The 23,758-nt window shown below is 43.0% G+C and overlaps 1 protein-coding gene across 6 annotated transcripts in view; it reads left to right on the top strand.

Annotated features, from left to right (window-relative positions):
* Nucleotides 1–23,758, top strand: part of METTL15 (methyltransferase like 15) — a 231,835-nt gene that overhangs the window by 179,610 nt on the left and 28,467 nt on the right. For all 6 annotated transcript variants that reach the window (XM_006022929.1, XM_006022927.2, XM_006022928.2 and 3 more), the window contains exon 4: nucleotides 21,495–21,686. In XM_006022929.1, the coding sequence (XP_006022991.1) occupies nucleotides 21,495–21,686 (192 nt within the window). The remainder of the gene's footprint in view (nucleotides 1–21,494; nucleotides 21,687–23,758) is intronic.

Below are 23,758 nucleotides of genomic sequence, written 5' to 3'. Positions count from 1 at the left end.
CCCTCACAGGGCTGGTTCACACCCCCTCCTCGCCCCCATGGGGCCAGGTTGGAGCTGGGTTGCCCCTGCCCCCTTCCGTGCAGCTGGATGGGGCCTTGCTATGACCACCCCATGCCAGATGGGGACTGTCAGCCAGATCCAACCTGTAGACAGCCTGGGTACTACCTGTTCAGCCCACTGGCCAGAAAGGTTGAGCACTACTGAGTTATGCCACTGCAGTCCAGAAAATGAAAGGAAGGAATAAAAGCAAAATAACTGAGAAGAGGAGAGACTTTCTGCCCATAGGGAACAAGGGAGGTCATTAAAGTCAAGTTTCATATAATTGTGTCCAACTTTTGGTCAGCTGGTGGCCACATGGCATGCAGATTGCAGACCCAACTCCCACCCAGCCCCCCCAAATACAGGAAGCCTGACTCCCCTCAGCCACAAACACAGCACCCCTACCCCTACCCTCCTGGACCCATGACCACGCAACTGCAGTGCAGACAGCCCAGCTTCCTTCTTTGCCATGCAGCCCCCTTGTAGCTGCTGGTGCAGGAGTAACTTAGGGGGAGAGGAGGAAGTGGCAGTCAGGTGGACCCCTTTGAGGTCCAGATGTGGCCCATAATCTACCAGTTGGACAGCCTGATATAATGGATAAATGTTTATTGGGAGAAACACCAGAAGTAGTTAGAAGTGGCCTCAAGGAACCCAAGAGTGACTGATGTATACCAGATGCAGAAAGCTTGATGAACAATATAAAGGACCAAAGGGAAGGGAAAATTTAACAGAACATATTGAGTCAAAAGATTATGGCAGTGGTTCAAATATGAAACAGAGAGTCAGGAAATCAGTAAGGAGTATCTAAATGTTGATTGACTTTGCAACATCATATAGGGAAGATTTCTAAGTTATTTGGGGAAATTAAAGAAGGAGCTATAAAAAAGGGTCAAAAGGGGGATATTAGAGGTGGATTTTTCAATGTATACTGCTAAAGTAAGACAGTATTTTTTTTTTAAAACAGAACTGCTAGAATGACTGTGACTTTCATTATCATTTCATTTGTTACTCCACTACAAATTTAATATATTTGCCAGCTTTTGCAGTTGCCATGGAAAGTAGAGTAGCATCACACCTGTTTGTCTGCTTCAGCAAGAAATCAGTCAATGGAGCCATTTTTAAACATATGTTATTCCCTTTATACCATGCCCTTCTGCAGAAAAGGCTGGGATCTCTTGGAAATGAGCCACCCTGTTCTGTAGAGTACAATAACTAATTCATATAGATTTTTTTAAAATTCTGCATATGGCTCTGAGCTGAATTTTGTAAATTGGGACTAGAAGTAGAACCTGCTGCCTGAATCAGAAGAATGTCCCCCATACCTATTGATTATATTTTTAATAAAATCTTTTTTATCTGAATCTTCATGTATATGAAATAATCTAAAATTTAGCACGCTGACATCTAATGTTTCTCTAAATAATCTTATGATAAATTATGTAGCATTTAGAACATGTAAAGTGCAATAAAACTACCACATATTATTTTTATAATTTCTTGAAAGGAATTATCCTTGCATATAATATACAAACACCTGTTTTTTTGGTTTTTTGGGATCCCATAAATAAACTAAAAATTTCCATTACTAGGTACCTATCTGAGACACAAGGATTTGTTGTGATTTTTTTTTTTTAGTGTCTGTACACTTGACAGCCCCTTAACACACCCAATTCGCAGCCTCTGTGTGTGGGCTTATGTGCTTAGCACTTGGGGTTGGAAGTAATTAGGAGGCAATAATAAGCCTGTTTAAGCACTGCTACATTGTTGCAAACCTACTGATAGTTATCTAAAGTGCTATTGCAGAAGCCATAATGGGTGCAGTTGGCCTGAGCATTGATGATGATCAGTGCAGGCAAGCTGTGCTTGGGCAGGACTAGGGGCTTAGTGAGGATACTGATACTTAGTCACAGTGAGGTGTTGTTGGCACTTTTAACTTTGTAAGGATGTTACTTTGTGCTTGACAGACTCTGGTGTGTTGCAGGAACCCAACTGATATGATATGAAGGGCATTTTTAGTAAGAAACTAGTAAAGTCCTTATGGTTTTCATTTGAGTATTTTAACTGAAGTCATAAATTATAGTAGCTGATGCCTATAAAGAAGTCAAAGAGATGTTAGCTCAGGACCATCCAGCTTCCAAGCAGCTGGGGACCACACAAGTTGCAGGCCACAGATCAAGGGCTGCTCAGGCAACCCCCACACTACAGGCTTTCCTGAAGCATCCACAGCCCCCCTCCTCCCAATTGTGCGTACAGCATGGGCGGCCTGGCTACCCCTCCCCTTCTGGCCATGAGGACAACCTAGCTTCATCTCCCCTCTCCCGCCCCCCACACTCCAGCCATGTGAGCAGTTCAGCTTCCCTCTCCTGGCTGCATTTGTCGTGCAGGAGCCTGTTCTCTTGAAGCATACGCAGCCCAGCTTCCCTTCCCCTTCCCTTCCTGGCCTTGCACCTACCACATGTGCAGTACCCCTTCCTCTCCTGGCTATGCATCCAGCTGCATTGCAGGCAGTCTGGGTCCAGGTCATTTGCACATTTAACTAAAAATGATTTATACAATTTCTGGATGTTAATTGTGTAGGAAGGAAGTCCATTTATCTTGAATGACTCATGCAGTGAAGATGCGAATATCTTGAACAGTGAATGTCAGAAAAGCATGCAGTGTGAACAGCCTGAACCCCATCCCACTGAATGTGCAGCATAAGTACCCTGGTACCCTGCTGCATGCACAGATCAAGCACTCCAGTATACTTCTACCCCACTCCCCCTCTCCAGGAGTAGGGGCAGGATGGGAAGGGTGGAGGAGCCTGAAGAACCTGGCTGGCACACCAAGGCCAAATGAGGGGCAGGGGACAGTAGTAGCCATCCCAGGAACACAAGGCTTACATCCTAACCCTTTGAAGGGCTGCATGTGGTCTGTGACCTGCCAGTTGGACAACCGTGTCCGAGACCAAAGAGGCTAAAACAGGCTAGTGAAGAAGTTGGGGTTCAGGATGGAAACTTTCATTTCAACTGTAACTATGTCTTTCTCTAGCTAGTAGCTGATGTTAGAGATGGAAGCTTATTCCCTTTAGGCTCTGGTAATCATCAGGTTCTCCTTTTCATATACAGAAATAATTTCTACCAGTACAAAATATTTTTGTTTGGTCTGTCCTCAGCTCCTAAGGCATTCACAAAAGGGTTAGTAAAGATGGTAATTAGACTGAAGAGTTTAAAAAAAAAAATCATTAAAAAAAATATGGACGAGAACCTGATGGTGTTTAACACCAAAGATTGCAAGGTTCTCCACCTTGGGAAGAAAAACCTGCAGAATCCTTATAAGCTTGGCAGTGTTACACTGGCTAGCACTGTAGATGAAAGGGAATTGAGGGTCATGATTGAGCACAAGATGATCATGAGCCTTCAATGTGATGCTGCGGGTAGTAAAGCGAGCAAAACCCTGGCTTGCATCTATAGATGCTTCTCAAGCAAATCCTGGGACGTCATTCTCCTGTTGTACTCGGCCTTGGTGAGGCTGCAGCTGGAGTACTGCGTCCAGTTTTGGGCTCCACAATTCAAAAAGGATGTGGAGAAGCTTGAGAGAGTGCAGAGGAGAGCTACGTGCATGATCAGAGGTTAGGATAACAGACCTTATGACAAGAGGCTGAGAGTCATGGGACTGTTCAGCCTGGAAAAGTGCAGTCTCAGGGGTGATCTGGTGGCCACCTATAAGCATATCAGTGGTGTTCACAAGGATCTGGGGGAACGATTGTTCACCACAGTGCCCCAAGGGATGACAAGGTAGAACCATTATAAACTCCTGCAAGACCGTTTTAGGCTGGACATAAGGAAGAATTTCTTCACTGACCGAGCCCCCAAGGTCTGGAATAGCCTGCCATCGGAGGTGTTTCAAGCACCTTCTCTGAACGCCTTCAAGAAAAAATCGGATGTTTATCTTGCTGGGATCCTGTGATCCCAGCTGACCCCCTGCCCCTGGAGCAGGGGACTGGATTTGATGATCTTCCGAGGTCCCTTCCAGCCCTAATGTCTGTGAAATCTGTGAATTTTTGCCATTACTCAGGGTTACCATATTTCCAGCAGCAAAAAAGAGAGAGAGAGAGAGAGTCCTGCCCTCCCCCAAACCTGCTGCCTAAGCAGCACCCGCGTGCGTTCTCTCTCTCTCTCTCTCTCTTTACCTGGCTTGCCAGGGCCCGCAAAGGGAGCATGTGACCCCCAACAGCCAATCACCTTACCTGCTGCTCCCAGTCCCAAGCAAGCAGCCCAGGAGAGCAGAGGGAACCAGAAAAAAAACAGACATTTGATCTTATTTATATACTTGCCTGGACACAGCACAGGGGACCAAAAAAGAGGCCATACCCAGGAAAACCCGGACATATGGTAACCCTACTCTAAAAGGGATACTGAGACCATTATTCCAAGGGAGGAGCAGCAACTGAAGGACCCTCACTGCTAGTGTTTTGGGATAAATCTAAGGAAGAATCCTCCCATGAGAAGGTTATCCACCTCGGAAGTAAGACCAGCAGAAAACAAGTTGACTTTTCTTTCTTGTGATGCAAGAAACACTTCACAATTTTGAAATGCTAAATTCCATAGTAGTATAGAAAAGTATCAACCATCCATCTTTATCTGCAGTTTACAGATCTAGGTTCAGACTAGCATAAATGAGATAGCTTTAGCCCTGGGACCATTCCCAGTAAAAGAGATGCAAACAAAAGTAAAACATAAAAATATGACTGGAAAAGAAGTCACCTAGTCCATCCCTTTGTTCCAGGGCAGGATCAAGTGTACTCACAAATGTCTATCTCCTGTTCTTAAAAAATGTTGATGTTGGGGATTCCCTAGAATGGCTTTAAAGATGCAAAACTTTAAAGCATGTGAGAGGAATATATTTTCTGATTCAAAATGTTAGAAACGGACTTCCCCTGTTTGGTTGGATAGTTTCAAATACTGCTTTATTGCTTTGAAGAGACATGAAGTCTTCCCAGTGTCACTGTTAAATTTGCTAATCAATTTCAATAAGGTTTGGATACTTAGCCCCTTTTGGGTCCTTTGTAAATATGGGTCTTAAGTGTATTTATGTAGACTTGTATTTATATTATACATAAGTGTATGCCCATATATATACATGGGTTTAGAATTTTAGTATGTAGATACTATCCTTTATTTTAAAGTTTCTTGCTCTCCTTAGTTCTTGTTCCATTGACACAGAGTGCTATCTTATTTCCTTTCAGGATTCCCATTTTACAAGTGTACCATGCCACTGGCTCACAGTCATTCTGGCTGCTGATATATGTAAAAAGAAAACAATAAACCCCCAGTGTTTTACTGGAAGAGAAAGTGCATTAGTTAGACCCGGTTCCCCAGCATCTGTATAGAACCGGTGTTTCAGTGGGGCTTTTGGGGGCTTTTATCTAATAGCACGACCCAGTTGTAACCCAGCCCTGTGGGGGAGAGGGGATGTGGCCCAGTCTCATGGGGGATAAGGGGCGTAGTCCAGCCGCAACCCAGCAGCAGATTGAATCAGCTACTAGATAAAAGCTCCAAAAAGCCTCACTGAAGTGCCCATTCTATACAGCTGTTGGGTGAGCTGGGTCAAATTAACATGATGCTTCTTCTGGGCATGCACTGTGCTTGGTGTGGGGGCATGCTGAGCTGAAAGTAAAGTACTGGGTTGTTTTTTTTTTTCATGTCTGTAAGCAGCCCTTATGAACAAATCTTTTTCTTCCTGGGTATTTCTAACTCATGAGTTTCCAGCTCATAGCACAACATCTTGGCTAGGGACAGACATTCAAAAAGCCTGAGCCTGAATTGATTCAATCTTTGCAGGTTAGTCTAACCTGGCTAGGCTGAATCAGTTTGTAAATGCACAGACATCCCCTCTGGACTGAAAAAAATGGAGGCACATGCCTGCAATGGCTCAGGCGAGAAGCCAGGGTGTGCTAGAACAGCCCTTCCTTCCCTTCCACAGTGTTGAGCTGAGGGGGGAGTGGCCAGGCCCCGCAGGATGCTGTGATGAGGGAGGGGTTCCCCACCTCAGTGGTCAGCCAGGGAGTCAGGAGGGGTTTACACAGCATTTATCACCCTCAGCATCAAAACAAAAGGATCTCTCATTAGTTCAAGCTCTTCTTAAAACAACTTTTTCCAAGGAAGAAACAGAGGGACATTACCAGTGACCTGTTGATTAGCTCCAAACAGTACTAAGCTACGGTCCTTTGTCCCGTCTCCCACAGCATGGACTATAGCCAATATGTGGTATGCTAGCTAATGCTGAGAGGTGTCTGTGTAAGGCAGAGGGGAGGAGGGAATCCCTGTTTGAGCACGGAGTGGGGAGGGGGAGGGAGCGGGAGCAGGGGAAAGCCAGGCAGACCCTGCTGTACATGCAGTCTCTGACAGAGCTGCAGCTAGGGAGCAAAGGGCTGGAGCCAGACGTGCTGGGCTGAAGCAGAGAGCAGAGCCTTGCCCAGGAAACGATCCCATGTCTATTATCCAGTCCTTTTTATATGAAATCCACTCCTCCTTGGCATTCGTTGGAAAGATTAGTCCTGTTGGGCAACATAGTTTATTGGAGCCGATACCGCTTGGCAATTTTGAGACCCTCATTAGATACTTTAGCTTTTGCTTTTGGTAGCTATGGGCCCATCTTTTAACTTTGTTTCACTTTTTTTTTTATATTGCATCTTCATCCTCAAACCTATAGCCATTAGTTCTTGCTGCTGCTGAAATTAGAGTTTGGATAGATTTCTTTTAGGTCTTAATTCTATAATAAAGAATATTTAGATACAGGCTCATGAAATAAATAAAAAGTGTATAAAATGTATTCTTTTAATCCTACTAAAGAAGTTGCTAGATTGAGGACTATGGAGTGTGTTTTTGGTTTATGTGTACATACTTCTTCCTTTTTTTTCTTGTTTCTTATATTCCTCTAGTTGATATTTAAGAAGTTAGATAGTAATGGTTAGGACGATTCAAATAGGAAGGATTTTAAGTTTTTGTTTGTTGTTTTGTTTTAGCGAAATACTGTGTTCACTGCTACAAAACACAATACTGTGTTCACACAATCTCAGCAGGATATATTTAATTGAATACCATGCATACTTATATAAATACATATGCCTGTAAAACTTTTGCTGAATAGCTTGTTACTCATGGCATTCTGGTTTTTCCCCAGGGGGCAACATGTTTTTTTGTCCCAGGGGTAGTCTGGCAGGGAACATTAATTCCCAAAGTCATAATCTCTCTCATCTCACTGGTACTGCATGAGGAGCAACATCCTGTGACTGGCTTGTCCTTAGGCCTGTTTATGTTCCTAATCAAGTCAGCTAAATGTAAGTTAAATGTATTAGAGAAGCAGTCAAGGTTCTACCTTTCCCACCAACATGCTTGATCTCTTTATGCAACAGAAATATTAAGGTTCAGGACCAGCATCTGAACCAAGTTTATTTTAAACATGGTTTCTTTGGCCACACTCCTTCCCCAGTCAGTGCAACCTTGATTTGTAGCAACATCATGCCCTGAAAGAAGTTGTGATTACAAATGTGCCCTTTTGTGAGTTTGTGTTGGGACCTCCACCATTGTATGGATCTGCCCTAGCGTTTAAGTTTCCTGAATATAAAATCTTATAGATAGTTGCTACTTAGCTATTTTACCAAAAAAAAAAAAAAAAGTTCTCATTTGCACATTTAACTAAAAATGGTTTGTACAATTTCTGGATATTCATTGTGTAGGAAGGAAGCCCATTTAGTTGTTGTATCTTGAATGACTCATGCACAGTGAAAATGTGAATACCTTAAACAGTGAATGTCAGAAGAGCCTATCACTGCTAAAACAAATATAGCACAATTTGCCAAGCTTGCTTACAATGTTATATTGCTTGTGAAATGCATTAGAATTGAGATTTGATGCAGGATTGCCATTAGAATCTGTATGAACACTAAAGTAGAGCTTACTGTGAAATGGAAGAGATACTTCCACAGTTCCTATATTAATTATAGAAAGCATGGCAAACAAAATTTGTTACCTATGTTAAAACGTATTGAAGAGTCAATTTAAGGTGTAAATGGTAGTTCTTTTCACCGTATAAGCATGCATCTTTTGTTTTATAAGCAATCTTTAATCACTCATTTATAAAATGCACTTTTTGTTTCTAGACACACAATTGTAGCTTTTCATGTGAGAGAATGGGAAAGAGGGAACAAATATGGTTTTGTTTATCTTTTCTGTATTGGTGTGTTCTGTAATTAATATTGTTAAATTAGGAAAAAACTCAGGAGCATAATGTGTATGAACTGTTGCCAGCTTTTATTTTAAGACATTGATTAAAATCAAAGGGGTTTCTGTGGAAGCAGATAATCCATTTTCTCTGTATAACTCACATTTTATCGGAATTTAACATTTATTGGCACATGTCTATAGACATTTTGAATGTTGGTTATACAAGCCATAATTAATTGAAATTCTGTTTATCTAAAAGTTGGATTCATCCCCTGAGATGTGACTGCAGTTTGAAAGTGCAGTTTAACAGAAACATTCTTTATCCACAAAATGCATGCTTCATTTTAAACTTATGCTTACGTCTCATTGACTTTAATGGAATTAAACAGATGGCTTTCTTAGAGTATGCACTTAAGTATGTTGATAAATAGGGAACAAAACTTAAGGGTGTGTTCTTAAATGCTTTGCTGAGTTCAGCTTAAGTGTTTAAACATCCAGATTTATAAATAGGGAACTATCAAAATCGCAATTTCATGAATTTTGCAGAAATTGCAGAATCTGGCATTGACCACAAAATCCATTAAAAAAAAAAAAAAAAAAGGAAAAAAAAAATGCTAGGTCCCCAAAGGGAGTCAGGAGTCCTCATGACACTGTTGCCCAGCTATGCAGCCTGCTGGGAAAGGAAGGAGGGGCTGCCTATCGGAAGGGCAGCCCAAGAGGGCTGTGGTACCCACCCCTTACTGCTGAGGGGGCTGACTGCCATGTGGCTCCACCCCTGTCCACCAATGGTGGTGAGGGGCAGGGCCATATGATGGACAGCCCTGAGCCAATCAGCAGTAAGGGGCGGGGCCACCTGGTCCCCTCAGCCAGAGGTGTGGGGGGCCCCACTATTATCAGCCCATGAATATGACAGCTGGCCCTAATATCTCCTTGCAAAATAAGCTAGCCACCTCCTCCAGCTAGGTAGACTTCTGCTTATAAATTCATCAGTGGAAAATATAATCTTAAAAAAAGGCCATCAACTAGAGCACACACCAAGAGAAGAACTCTTGAATAGCTTAATCTGCTATACGTATATCTTCCAATTTTATTCCATAGTCATCACCCTAACACTACCATTCGATAGTCAAGGCACTCAGTAGTATTAGTCCATCATATTCTTATGCATGTGAATGTGGTTGGCATCAGCCATATGGATTCTGTGATGTTTGCTGCAGTTTAGCCTATCTATGTGTTGGTTGGTTGCTACCTTTTTTTTTGTTCACTACAGTGTTTTATTTTTTATCTTTAAGTTTTCAAGTTAGATTGTAAACATCTGAAATAGAGAGTTCCTTTTCTCTTGTCAAGTTTTATGAACATTGTTGGTTGTTTATATTCAATGGTTATATAAAATGCCTCGTAGCAGGTTTGGGGTTCACCCCATTTCTCTCAAATTTCTCCCAATCTTTAGTCTATACACAGTCTTTATCTCCTGGGCCTACCAGTCCCTCTGGAGTTTTCTTAACAACAATTAGTCCTTAATATAAGTCTTACCATAGTCCTTAAGGCTAGGGACAGACATTCAGAAAGCCTGACCCTGAATTGATTCAATCTTTGCAGGTTAGTCTAATCTGCAGATTGAAATGATATGCAAGTGAATAGATTTTCACTTTTGATTCTGGAAATGCAGGCACATGCCTGCAGTGGTTCAGGCTAGAAGCTGGGAGGCGCTAGAGTTAGCCCTCCTGTTCCTTCCACAGTGCTGAGCTGAGGGGGGTGCGGCCAGGTCCCAGCCGGATGCTATGATTAGGGAGGGGTTTAAACCCCAACCCTGGCCTGCATTGTACCCAGCCAGGGTGTGCCTGGAGGGGGAGAATGGAGGGACGTTACCAACTGACCTGCTGATTAATTCCAAAAAGCCCTAAACGCCACTGTTCTGTCTGCCTTTGTTTCAGTGAAACTGGAGACACACACACATAGATACCTCTCAGCATTAGCTAGCACGGGGGTGGTGTGACCATAACCAGATGCTAGCGGGGGTCCATGCCACTTGGGTCCATGCTGTAGGAGGGAGGAAAGGAGGGGTGATACCTGCTTGAGCAGCAAGCGGTGAGGTGGGGATGGGAGCGGAGCCAGGGCCAGGGCCAGGGGAAGCCAGCCAGGTGCTGTTGTGTCTGCAATCTCCACCTCCTCAGCCACCTGGAGCTATAGCTAGGGAGAGGGGTGGGGCCAGCCCTGCTCTTTGGAGCAGACAGCCCAGCCCAGCCCGGAGCTGAAAAGAATGCTGGGATGCTGGGGGATTCTGATTTAACTTAAACCAGGAAGGGGTCTGGGACACAAGTTTTATAAACCGGTTTGACCCAGATCAGTTAAGTTTGATACTACATTCAACCAGATTTATCTTAAACCAGTTTTGGCTATTTTGAAAATGGTTTATGTGGACTGAGATTATGTTGTGTTACAGGTTTAAACCAGTTTCTCATCACTTAAACCAGTTTATGTGTAACTTCTGTCCCTAGCCTAAATGGTTAACCCACCCCTGTGGTCTCTTAGACCTGGAGAGATCCTTGGCTGGTGATGCTACCAGCCTCTCTCTCCCTCTTCCTCTTCCTGCCAGCTTTTAATGTCTTTTGGACAGCTAATTATTCTAATCAGGTGGTCCAGTCCTTCTTAGGCAGGCCTGTAATCATCCTCCACTGCCTGCAGCTGTGCTGCTGCCCCACGGGCATGCAGCCTGTTACATGCCTACAAAAAGAATCCACCCATGTCATCTGGGAGAAAGATTAATTAGACAGTTGGGGCTAAACCCATTACTCTTAAAGGTTCCCCTCCTGCCCTGTGACACCTACCTACTTGTGTTTAGTTATCTCAGTATATATTGAACTAAGTCTGAGCCTTTATTTTATCTGCTTTCCCTAAACTTTGTGCTCCACCCCACCAGTGCTCTTCAGTTCTTTTAGAACAGCCTAAATGCATCCCTGGTGTATGAACTCAAGCCTGTTCTGAGCCATATTTTGTTAGCCTTATTTTGTTCATGCTGCTCTTAGATTCAGGAGGGAAGCCATAGAAACATGCCTTTTAAGGATTTATGATTCAGTCTTTGACTAATTGGTTCCTTTGTTAGATGCACTGAGCTGAGGGGTGGCCCAGAGATCTTATGAGTGTTCTACCCCTAGATAGTAGGTCACTGAGTTATTTTGCTTCTTCAGTTGTCTCTGCTTTGTATTGTAATTTGTGTAATAGTGGGGTCAGGAGTAGAGTTAAAGAGCTTGTGTAAAATGATAACAGTTTTAATCTGTTGATGTCCTTTTTAACCATTAGGATTCATGCCAAGTCTGATTCCTGAGTTGAATAAGTGTTACTCAGGGATAGTATTCAACAAAGGTCATGTGATTGCTGTCTATGAGTCCTAGATGAGCAGTGCATCCAACGTATTTCCTTCTTTTTTTCAATTTTGTTGTGTTTCCCATAACTGTTCCAACCACTCCTACTGGGAGGATATGGAGGAAGAGGTTGATGCACTCTCTACATGGGTGCAGGTTAAGTGATAGTTTAACTAGGGAAGAATTAGGAATGTGAAAGTGGCCTTACATGAGACAGGTTGGGATGAACAGAAGGAAGATGAGAGCTAAGTAACATGTACTTCATAGTAAATACTCAAGGCCAAAAGTAGTTATCCTTTCTATTCTGAGGTTTAGGTGGGGTAGTATTAAACAAAATAGTTGTTGTTACAGGAAGTAAAAAGCCTCTAGGGCTTTATCAGATAATTCATACCCTCAGCAGTCACTGAATAAAAAGAACAAATCTAAAGCTCAGATTTATTTTCCCCTCATTGTGTCATAGTGTTACAGCTAAGTCTCAGGGCTCTGACTCGCATTTGATTAGCAAGGCAAAGGTTATGCAAATATATTCTAAGTATCAGTAGCTGCAGATCTGTCAAACCAGCAGTTATGCACCATTTTGAGCAAGCGCTCTCCATGAATAGAGCACTTTAGAATGTCAACATCTATGATGTGGAAAAAATATTGTATAAATTTGGTTTGTTAGCTAAAGAAAATTTAGCAATAGCTACATTTATTAGCCAGTTCTATAGATTGAATAAAAGCAGTTTTGACATACTATATGTCTGAATGTTTATAACAACCTTACAAAATGTAAATCAAATCATAATATGAGTCAGATATTAAAACACAATGGAATGTGGAGGTGTAGGAAGGAATATCCTGTTTCAACAGTCCAGTTTCTGCTGTTTTCTACATCATAAATGTTTGCTTCGTGAATGCCAAATTAATGTTTTACACATCCATGAGTGCATAGAGGAATATTAAAGAAACACAAACATTAAAATAATTTGAAGTAGTGAAGTAAACTGATGCTGTTCATATATTTTCTTCAGCAAAGCATTTATGTTCACATTGTATTATGTCTTGTAAATTGACTGTACAATTGATATGATCAATTTGATCTCTTGTAATAAATTTAGTGTTTGTGAAAAATGTCTACAAATAGAGGTGTGAATCTTGTTAAGAGAACAAGCAAAGAACATATTTAATATTTTGGGTTTAATCTGATTTTCTTTTATGGACAAAATAATTGTATAACTTTTCACTGGCCAACATATACATTATTTTCTAACATAAATATGTTTATATTCATGCTGTTCAGAGAGATAATTATTTTTATCTATATTGTGGGACCAAAGTCAGTATGTTAGCACAAAGCAGGATGGGTAAAGATAGGTAGAGAAACCAAGTGGTGGAATGTACCATGTAACTTATAGCAGCAGATATTGAAAGCAAGCACATCCACTACTTTGCACAGGTTCAGGGACTCTGAGCAAGGCCTCAAGCTGGAAATTCTGTGCTTTTGGGAGGATGATAAAGGTGATCACTTGTGAGCGGACCCGTCTCCTCCCTACTTTTTCCTGATAACATAATTTTCAACACAAATTCAGGGTGTTTGCATGTCAGATGTGATAAATTGATAAACTCAGCATGTGGTATTTAATTTTATTGTGTGCATCTGCTGATGATTAAATTACATGCATGCTAATTATTCTTTTAGGAATGGATGCAAACTCTTCTATTTGTATGTTTATTTGTTCTGGAAAAGTGAGTAATAGTTGCTGTATTTCTTATATGATTCTGTAGTTGTCTGTTCATTTGTGAATTCCAAAATTGCATTTTACCTTCTGGATTAAGACCTTACTATTGTGCTGAAGTTTCACTTTAAGTGGCAAATATGGTAGAATGCAAGTATTTAGACTTTAAAAGTTAATAATTTAAAACTCATTCCCCCTTCTATCATTAGCAAAATTCCTTTCAACTTATATGGGAGTAGTACTGTACTACTAGTATATACTAGTAGTATACTAGTAGTATATGTGGTTGTTTTTTTTTTTAAATCTTGTTCCATAGAAGCAATAAGGCAATGATACATAAAGTTTATCAACTCAGAGGGAAATTGCTTATTTCTGAACCAATGAAAATAATACAGGAAATTGAATAATGTAATAAACAGTCACTTTCTAAAAAAACCCCAAAAACCTGATTGTATAACAGTCAGTAAAAGGGGAAACCCTTGAAAGCATGAATCAAGTATATTCTATAATCCAGATTGCCAGGCATGAGAAAAAGATTAGGTGCCATTTCTTGTTTGAATGAGGCAGCCCATGTGAGACAAGAAATGTCTACTTTTCTTATTGTGAGAAAAGAAGATAGTATGGGTGGGAATGAAGGCAGGTCACAAATAAAGGCAGGCAAAGAAAAAATGGTCTTCAAGGCAAGTATAGTTGCCTTCTAGTATGATGGTTTTGACAATGGAAGATGTACAGTGTTCTAAAAGTTAACATATGAAGCTGGTTTATTTTTTTTAGTATAGTGTCTGCTACTGAAAGAGAGTGGACTTGAAGGCACCCCAACTGCTGCCAACATTCTCCCAGTGCTGTTGATTGCCAGTCTTTGGAAAAAGTCTCTGTTGATCATGCCCTTGCGTTCTTTGATGTTGATCTTCTGTTGGCAGTGCTTCTGCTGCACTCATTTGGAAACGAGTTTGAATGACATAACTGAGTGGATGAGTTGGTGACTGGTCCAGCAGTTCTCAGCTCCTAGCATAGCTCAGATGATGTGGACATCTTGGACACAAACAATGACATAGTCAAGTGCCTGTGCTTGGATCATAGGTGTTGCCATGATGTCCTGTTCCTGTTTTTCTGGTGGAAGAGGGTGATGATGGTGAACCCATGTTCTGCACAGTTAGTCAAGTGGAGGATGCCATTGGAGTTGACCTTTCCCACTCCTTCCTGGCTGATGGTTCCATTCCAGAAGTTCAAGGCCCTTCTGACTCTGGCATTCAAATTGTCGAGAAGAATAAGTCTGTCTCCTTCCAAAATGCCAGACAAGACTTGGTCAAGGTTAGCATAGAATTCTTCCTTGGTTTTGTCAGTGGGGTCAAGAGTTGGGGCATACATGCTAATGATAGTGGTCTGTTAGTTCCCTGACAGTGTAAGATAAAGAGTTGCAAGGTGCTAATTAATTACAATAGGGAACTAATTGAGTTCATTTATAACTCTTGGTGGTAAAACCAAGTCTGTGAAGCCAGGGTTCAGCGCCTGTAGAGAGACACTTGGATTCTCTACAACGAAACATCAAGGATGTTTTTATGAGAGTGACCAGTAGATCCAAGAGTTGAATGACCACAAACACAAGGTGTTTTGTGCTTGGCAGAATGACAACGACTCCAAGCAAAAGAAATTGAGTCATCAAGAAGCTAAAACAGATGTCCAAAGGAGGACCTGTAATATGAAGAACAGATAGCAGAAAGACGAGGCAAAGTAGTTTCAACATCTTGCTGACATCCACAGTATGCACAGTTTTTTCAGTACCACCAAAGCCATCCACTGTTCAAGCACTCAAAGACCAATCTCTTTGAGACTTAAGAAGAGAGGAGACCTGATCAAGAAAAGGGGAACCATCAACACCCATTGGAAGGAGCATTTTGAAAACCTTTTCAGTCAAGACTGTGTTGTTGATGAGTGTTCTCAACTGCATCCTGCAACAACCAGTCAAAGATGATCTCAGAATCTCTCCAACCCTTGATGAGATGAGGAAAGCCATCAAGCAGATCTTCATCTGTCATCTTCAATGACAAGGCACCTGGAGCTGATGGAATCCCTGCCAAAATCTTCAAGCAGGAGGAAAAGGAGCTCATATCACAGCTGCATTCCCTCATTTTAAAGAACTGTTAAAGGATGAGGAAATCCCAGACAACCTCAGGGATGCTATGACTGTGACAGTCTTCAAGAAAGGAGATAAATCCAACTGTGGAAATTACAGAGGGATCACACCTTGCTGTCCACCACAGGAAAAAATTGCGAGAACCATTCTGAACCATCTCCTTCCACTTGCTGAAGAGCTCCTTCCAAAATCTCAGTGTTGTTTAAGGCATCAAGAGGCACAACTGACATGATCTTCACTGCTCACCAACTGCAGGAAAAATGCCAGGAACAACATAACTTCTATATATGGCCTTCTTTGACCTCATGAAAACCTTTGACTCTGTCAACTGAGAAGCACTGTGGAGGATCCTTCTAAAGTTTCAGTTTTATAGTTGGTAGGGTCGGAAGGGACCTAAACAGATCATCAGGTCCGACCCCCTGCCCTGGGAAGCAACGAGTGCAGGGTCATAACACTACAGTCAAATATCTGTCCAACCTTTGCTTGAAGACCCCCAAGGTAGGAGAAAGCACCACCTCCCTTGGGAGTGCTTTCCAGAGCCTGGTAGCCCTAACTGTAAAGTAATGTTTCCTGATGTCCAGCCTGAATCTTCTGTGGCAGGGCACTGTTGTTGCCTGCCACTTTAAGGGCCAAGCCAAGCAGCCAGCAGGTGCTTAATTGCGGCAGCCATTTTAGATCCTTGGCTGCCTATATAAACAGTTCACTTCAGTTCACTGCTGGAAGGCCAGGTAGTAATATCACCTGGCTGCAAGGCTGCATACAACATCCTGGAGGTAAGGGCAGGAGCTGTAGGGGATGGTTTGGAGGCTCTTGGTTCTGGGCATGACCTAAAACTGCACTCTGTCAGGAGTGGTTTGCCTGGTGGGGCTCTCAGTGGCGTGGGAGCCCCCAGGAAATGCCAGGCCAGTTATCACCCTGGTGAAAGGCAAGTAGGGATGCCTTAACCCCAGCCCTCACCTTTGGGTGGGGCATATTACATCAGAGCAAGGTATGCCAGGTAACCTTCTGGAGGCGCCTGAGCCTGCTGAGGGAGTGACTCTGCAGGGCCAGGCATGCTTCCAGGAGCACCTGAGCTAGGAATGAAGGACCCCAATCCCTAAGTGCAGGCAGGAGGCAAAAAGCCAACTGAGGCACTCGCCTGGTCAATGCTGGGGCCGTTGACTGGAAGGGTCAAAAGGGCCAGGGGCCCACCGTGAGAGACGCCCATGATAAGCAAAGAAGCTTGGGGTCCCGACTGGCCTGAGATAGGGCTAGGGCTTAGGGAAGCCAAAGGTCCCATGATTGACAGCTAATGGGCAAAGGGAACGGTTGAGCCAACTGCCTGAGATGCCGTCTGCGAGGCTTGAGCCATAGTGTAGGGGTGGAACGGAGCCGCGGATAGCACCCCCCCCCAATATCAGGGTGCAAAAATGGGAACCTCCGCCTTAATTAACAACATAATTAATCAACAAGGCATGGCAGGAGAGACAGGTGGGCAGCGTGCCCAGAGGCAGGTGGGGAAACTGGCCCTGTGGCTAGTCAGGGACCCCCACCTTGCCACACTTCTTTCTAACAATTTGTGGCCATTATTCCTAGTAACCCCCAGTGGTGCCCAAGGAAATAGAGCCTCACCCAATTCCCACTGGTCCCCCCTGGTGGGTTTGTAAATGGCCACCAGATCCCCTCTCAACCTTCTCTTGTGGAGGCTGAATAGATTCAGGCCCTTCAGCCTGTCTTCCTAGGGCCTGGCCTGCTGCCCCCTGACCATGTGAGTGGCTGACCTCTGGATCCTCTCAATGCTAGCCACATCCCTCTTGCAGTGCGGTGCCCAGAACTGGATGCAGTCCTCCAACTGCGGCCTCACCAACGCCACATAGAGGGGAAGGATCATCTCTGTGGACCTGCTTGTGATGCATCTGTAGATGCACAAAAAGGTGCAGTTAGCCTTACTGACTGCTTCCTCGCAATGGTGGCTCATGTTTATCCTGGAGTCAACAATGACTCCAAGATCCCTTTATGCCACTGTTTTGACAAGAGGGGTGTTCCCTAGCCCATAGGTTTGTTGCTGGTTCCCTCTCCCTAGATGTAGCACCTTGCACTTGTCTGCGTTGAATTCCATCCTGTTCTCATCCGTGAACCTCTGTAACCTGTCTAGATCTAGCTAGATTCTGTCCCTCCCCTCCACTGTGCCCACCTCGCCCCACATCTTGGAGTCGTCAGTGAATTTGGATATCGTGCTTTCCACGCCTACATCTAGATAGCTGATAAAGATGTTCAACACTGCAGGCCCCAGAACCACTGCCCACATCCCTCCAGGTCAAAAATGACCCATCCACCTCCACTCTCTGGGTGCCACCATCCAGCCAATTTGATGACTATCCAGCCAAGTATGGATGCCCACCCAAACTCATCGCCATTCTTTACCTGCTTCAGAATGGTATGCAAGCAGTTTTCAATAACTGATCTATCATAGATCCCTTTGAGGTTAAGACTGGAGTTAAGCAAGGCTGCGTCATCACTCCAGTACTCTTCTCATTATTCCTTACTGTAATGCTACCTCTGACCACCAACAGCTACTAGCTGGACTGGAGCTAAACTCCCTAGTGGATGGTAAGCTGTTGAATTTTAGATGACTCCGAGCGAAGACCAAGATCACCCTGACCTCAATTAAGAGGCTTCAGTAAGCTGATGATGTTTTAGTGTGTGCTCACTCAGAAGCAGACCTTCAGGCAATCGATGACATCTTTACTGAGGCATACAAAAATGCGACTGGTGCTTAACATTCAGAAAGCTAAGCTTCATCAATAAGTTCTTAATGAGCAGTCCCCAGCTCTGGTAATTCAGATTCTTGGTGAGACTCTTGGAGAACGTCAAGTATTTCCTGTATCTCGGAAGCCATCTTTCACAGAAGGCTGTCATCAATGAAGAAATCCAACACTGCCTCAAGTGCAGCCTTCAGATGCCTGAGGAAACAAGTGTTTGAAGATCACAACATCAAATCTGAAACCAAGCTCATGGTTTATCAAGCAGTTGTGATCCCCACCTTACTGCGTGGATCTGAGATGTGGACAATGTACAGGAGACATTTCAAGTTACTGGAGAAGTACCATCAAGGCAAAAAATCCTTCAAATCTGGTGGGAAGACAGATATACCGATGTTAGCATCCCCTCGCAAGTAAACACCATGAGCATTGCGGCAATCATCATCCGTTATCAACTTCACTGGGTCAGCCATGTCATCCAGATGTCCAACCCCAGTTTCCTGATTCTCCCAGATCAGCCGATCCATACACTTTGGTCAGTTTTTGACAGGGAGACACTAAATTCTGTCTGTCTGTCTATAATGTGAGTGTATACGTGTGTGATGTCTCCTCCTCTTATAAATCCATGCCACCATGTCTGGGTTTAAGGTCACACCTTTTTGTGATTCTAAATTTTGTTGATTTATTTCGCTTCTTATCTAGAACATTATTTTACCTATTGTACTTGTTCCTTTAACTATCTGTGGAACCCATCATAAAGGAAGCACAGAGCTGCATCCACTGCATTAATAAAACTTAGTACATATATTCTCATTATAAATGTCTAAATGCTCCTTGAAATATATGGAGGGTATTCTGGAACCATTTTTCACACTGTAGTCAAGTGATTAGGGTCTGGAAACAGTTTTCTATTTTCCAGATTAACACACTGGAAAAAATGTGCTATATTCAAGAAAAAATACATGCATGTAAAGAGGAAAATCCATTCACAGGGGACAACAAAATATGTATATGGTCTGTACATAATGTGCGGGCCGACTTCCGATCTCGCCTGGGTCGCCATGTGCGAGCTCTCTTTCGATCCCATTTGGGTCGCCATGTGCGAGCCGGGGGCGAGCCGGGCCCGTCTCTTGTGTGTACACAGGCTGTGGCCGGTAGCCCGGATACACAGGGTTGGAAAAGACCGCGGTGCGGTATGGCACGCTCTAGCTAGAATCAGTCACAGAGGCGTAATGGTTGATTGAAAAGATTATTTACTTACACCCAAGGTGGTCGCGGTGTAGGCTGGTCAGCTTTCCAGGCTCAGCTCCACTTGAGTTTTCGGTGTAGGACTCCAACAAACTCGGTTCCTTGACCACGGAGTGATTCAGGCTCCACGGGGTTCAAGAATTCATTCCCACGGAGCAGCTGTATCTCCGTGAGTGTTACTCGGTTCCCAGGTCCCCCGGAGCTGTTAAACTCCGTGGGCTCGACAATTGGGTCCTTAGGATAGGGATACGTCTGGGCTGCGATCGGCGACGGGGAGAGGCTAGAGGTTAGTTGCCTCGGAGTCGTTAAGGCTCCGAGGGGACGGTAAATAAGTCCCGCGGAGTTGTTGAAGCTCCGTGGGTTCAACAAATTAAACCTCTGTTGCCCTCTTAAGGAAAAAGCTGGGTTCGTATGGATCAGCAGCGCTTAGAGCACGCTCCTTTCCCGAACTCCACGTGCTTTCTCTCTCTCTGATTTGGGCGGAAACCACCCAAGCCTTTTGTACGGCTAGCAAGCCAATAGCTAGCCGTCACATGTGCCTATATTAAGACTGGCCAATAATGTGGCGCGAATCCCAATACAAATGGCAGGGACTCCTTGCATTGTGCATTACTGTAATGCAAAAGAAATGCACTATGCAAAGAAAGCCACAGAACTAGCGGGAAAAGCTCCTGCACACGGGTTCTCTGTTGCAGCAGAACACTCCACTGTGCAAAAGAGCTGCAATTTGGCAGGAACATGATTTAGCGATGCCGAAGCACACTCAAACAAAAAAACCCACAACTTTGGGTTGTGACACATAACAGGAAAAAGAAATGCTGAAGGGTGTGGGTAGATTTATATGGCATTCATAGTGTTTTATTTATATGGCTGACATAGATGCTTTTCTGGAAATAAAAGACTTCTAGATGATGTGAACAGGAATAGCTGAAGGAAAAGAAGTTGAGTCTAAATTAAACATTCAGAGCATATAGCCTAAAGGCCATTTGGTCCTGACAGAAAAGTGTGCGCTTAATAGGATGTTGATATTTAAACATACATGCCAACTGTAATGGTAAAGTGGGGGTAGAAGAGGGAAATATTTTTTAATAACTTTGCAATAAGCCTGGCTTGTTTAATAAAAAATAGTGAATTTAAAAAAAAAAGGAATTGTACTTTTATTTTAGAAACACAACATTTTCATGTGTTATTCATGCCATCACAGTTATCACCGGTATCACCACCCTGATGTAAAATGCAGGGTAACAATCATGTAAAAGATAATCAAGTCCTACTATTCCCTTTATCTTAGTAAAGGAATGAATGCTCATTTATACCTCTATATAGAGTGTAAAAAAACCTAAATGTCTTAAAATACTGTCCTTAAAATGGTCTGCACACAGGTGGATTTGAAGAAAATCAGAATTCAAAAGGCTGACTATAAAAGAAATGTGATCTACTAGAACAGAATTCTTTGTTTTTTAATGATGTCAGATGTAAATAGTAACATTATCAGATTACCAAACTTCAGTGTGGTGTGTGAAGATGCATATATAAAAAGTCATGTAGATCTACTCATGATACAAATAAATATATGCTGTATTAGGAAAATCTCCATATCAGAATAGCAACTTTCTAATCTAATCAGTTTGGCACCCTGCTTATATGTCACCGTATTTAAAGAAAACTGATCAGGCCTGTGGACAATTCATATGGTTGTAGTTTAAATTAATCACTGGGTTGGGACCTACAAAAGAGCACGAGAGGACTTCATGGGTTTTTTTATTATTTTTTTCCTACTCATTTATTTTAATCACCAGTGGGATTACAGCCAGTCGAACTACATTGGTGTAAAACTGATTCAAGAGGAAAATTAGATCTAAGGTAAAATATTGAAAAATTTCTACAGCAACTTTCAAAGAAAGTTCTATTGAAAATTTTTGAGACTCTTATGCGCCTAAATCACTTAAATACTGTAAATTTTACTTCTTTGCTAATTTCTTTTGTAGGAAGGAAATGCTACCTTGGATTAAGACTGAGTCTTTTTGTCTATGATTCTCTCACAGGAATCAGATTCGGGCTCTTCTAGGAAAATTTACCGAAGCAGAAACCTTGTTAGTCTCATCTGGAGTAGAGCCAAGGACTCTAGATGGAGTTCTTTTGGATGCTGGGTGTTCCTCTATGCAACTTGATACTCCAGAAAGAGGTTTTTCCCTGAGAAAGGATGGCCCTTTGGACATGAGGATGGATAATGGCAGGTGCGTATTGATAAAACATTTCTTCTCACAACAAGAAATCAATTTCTCAACACCACTCTGAATTTCATTTCCTTTTTAGGTTGCAGAGTTCCCATCAAACTCCCACATCCAGCTTTACACATACATAATAAATCAGCCTTGTTTGGTCTCCTTAACATTTTTTTTCTCATTTTTTTTGAGGGCCAGAATCTCATCTAATTTACTCTCTTAAAACCACAGGAAAGTTATTCTGGGTTTCAATGTTGGAAGAACACAATCTGATCTGTAGGATTTATAACTAAGAATACAAGCAACAGATTACCACAGCACTTAAAACAGCCATCTTCAATTTTGTTAAATAGATCCTTTAAAAATTTGTTTCCATGGGATGGTAGAATATGTGATGAGAGAGTGCTTAAGTAAAATTCTACAATATTTCTTTTATCTTTAATGTAGTTACTCAGATTGGTGATGCATTACCTTGTAGAGTGAATTTGCAGCTGTCGATTGAATTCAAATACAGAGTTGTTTTCAAGGCATTAAAAAGAATAGTACTATTTGCTCATTGACATGTTGTAAGCAAGACTTTTGTATGAATTGCTTTAGCTTCCTCCTGCTTTTTGTAGGAAGCATGCTAGAATAACTAACTTAATATGCAACTGAACTATTTAAATGATCAGTCATTGCTGAGTGTAATCTAGAAAGTGAGATCAATGGTAATAATAACCTATTTATTCAATTTATGTACTGTCTTCTGACCTCCAAAAATGAGTAACGCCCTTGTATGTAACAAAGAATGCAGTTACGTTGTTGTATAAGGGATGGTAATGAATTGTCATGTAGCATGTTGTATACTAGTAACTACGGGAAATACTGGCCAAAGATGTTGACAGCTTGTAATTGTCACAACCCAGTGATTTTTGGTGCCTCGGCACAATGGGATTTTCTTGCCACATGAGAGCCTCTTGCACAGCGAGGGTTTTGCTGCACAGAGAAACCTCGGTGCAAGAGAGTTCCCGCCAATTTGCAGCCTTCTTTGCAGGGTGCATTTCTTCTTTGCAGCACAGAAATGCACGGTGCAAAGAGTTCCCGCTATTCGAATGCAAATTTGTGTCCCGCTATTGGCCAGTGCTAAATTATTCACACGTGACGGCTAGTAATTGGCTCGCTGGCCGTTTAAAATTCCGCGCGACTTCCGCCCAAGTCGAAGAACTTTGAGCACGCTGCAGAGTGCCTCTAAAGAGATCTGACTTGCGGCTAGCTGATCGATAGACTGATCACCTATCGATCTTTCTTCCCATCGCCGAGCGCAATCCCAGGCGTACCCTTTTCCCACCGGCTTGAATTGCGGATGGATTGACTGGCTTGGGCCCCGCCAACTGGAACAACTCGTGTGGTTGTTCAGACGACCGGATCACCTGCGTCGTGATTGCAAGCGGCGTGAGTAAAGTTTTTTGCAACCGATAAGTTGGCCGTCCGAGACATGGCGACGAGGATGGGATCTAAGGGCACGGTGATAGAGATGAATCTGATCGGGTGCTGCCTCTGGCGCACTGGGACACGCCGCGTAGGGAATGCAAATGATCTATGGGCGCATATCGCTTACCACCAGGCGGTAGAAGGGGATGAAAGAAATATTGATGGCTACTTCTCGGTAAAGAGAGAAGAAGCAGTAGTGAAAGAGTGGAGAACAAAGCTATCCCTTGGGGAGTTCGGATGCATAATGGGGAGCGACCGGGTCTATTATCGGCCCCCGGAGGAAACATCAGTCAAAGCCCTAGCTGGGTGAAAGCGCGGAAGGCAGAAAAGCTGACCCCTGCTCAGGAGTTCGCTCAATGCACTCTATACTTAAGAGAAGGAGGGGAACCCAACACCCCCCCCCAACGCGGACTGGTTCAACTGTCCGGACTTGGTGCTTGAGTCGCGGGGCCATGAGCTCCTCGTTCAGCTCTGGGAGAATTTAGAAACTGAGGCCCGTCACAAGACGAAGTGGGGCCTAATTAAATGGAAAAAGGGAAAATGATAAATGTGCTGTTCCGTGCAGTAACAGGCCTACTAAGGGAGTACGCGAACTTAGAGGCTCAGATGCAAAC

Source organism: Alligator sinensis, unplaced genomic scaffold (assembly GCF_000455745.1).
Source record: "Alligator sinensis unplaced genomic scaffold, ASM45574v1 scaffold165_1, whole genome shotgun sequence".
Lineage (NCBI taxonomy): Eukaryota > Metazoa > Chordata > Crocodylia > Alligatoridae > Alligator > Alligator sinensis.
This window is presented reverse-complemented; position numbering and strand designations above follow the sequence as displayed.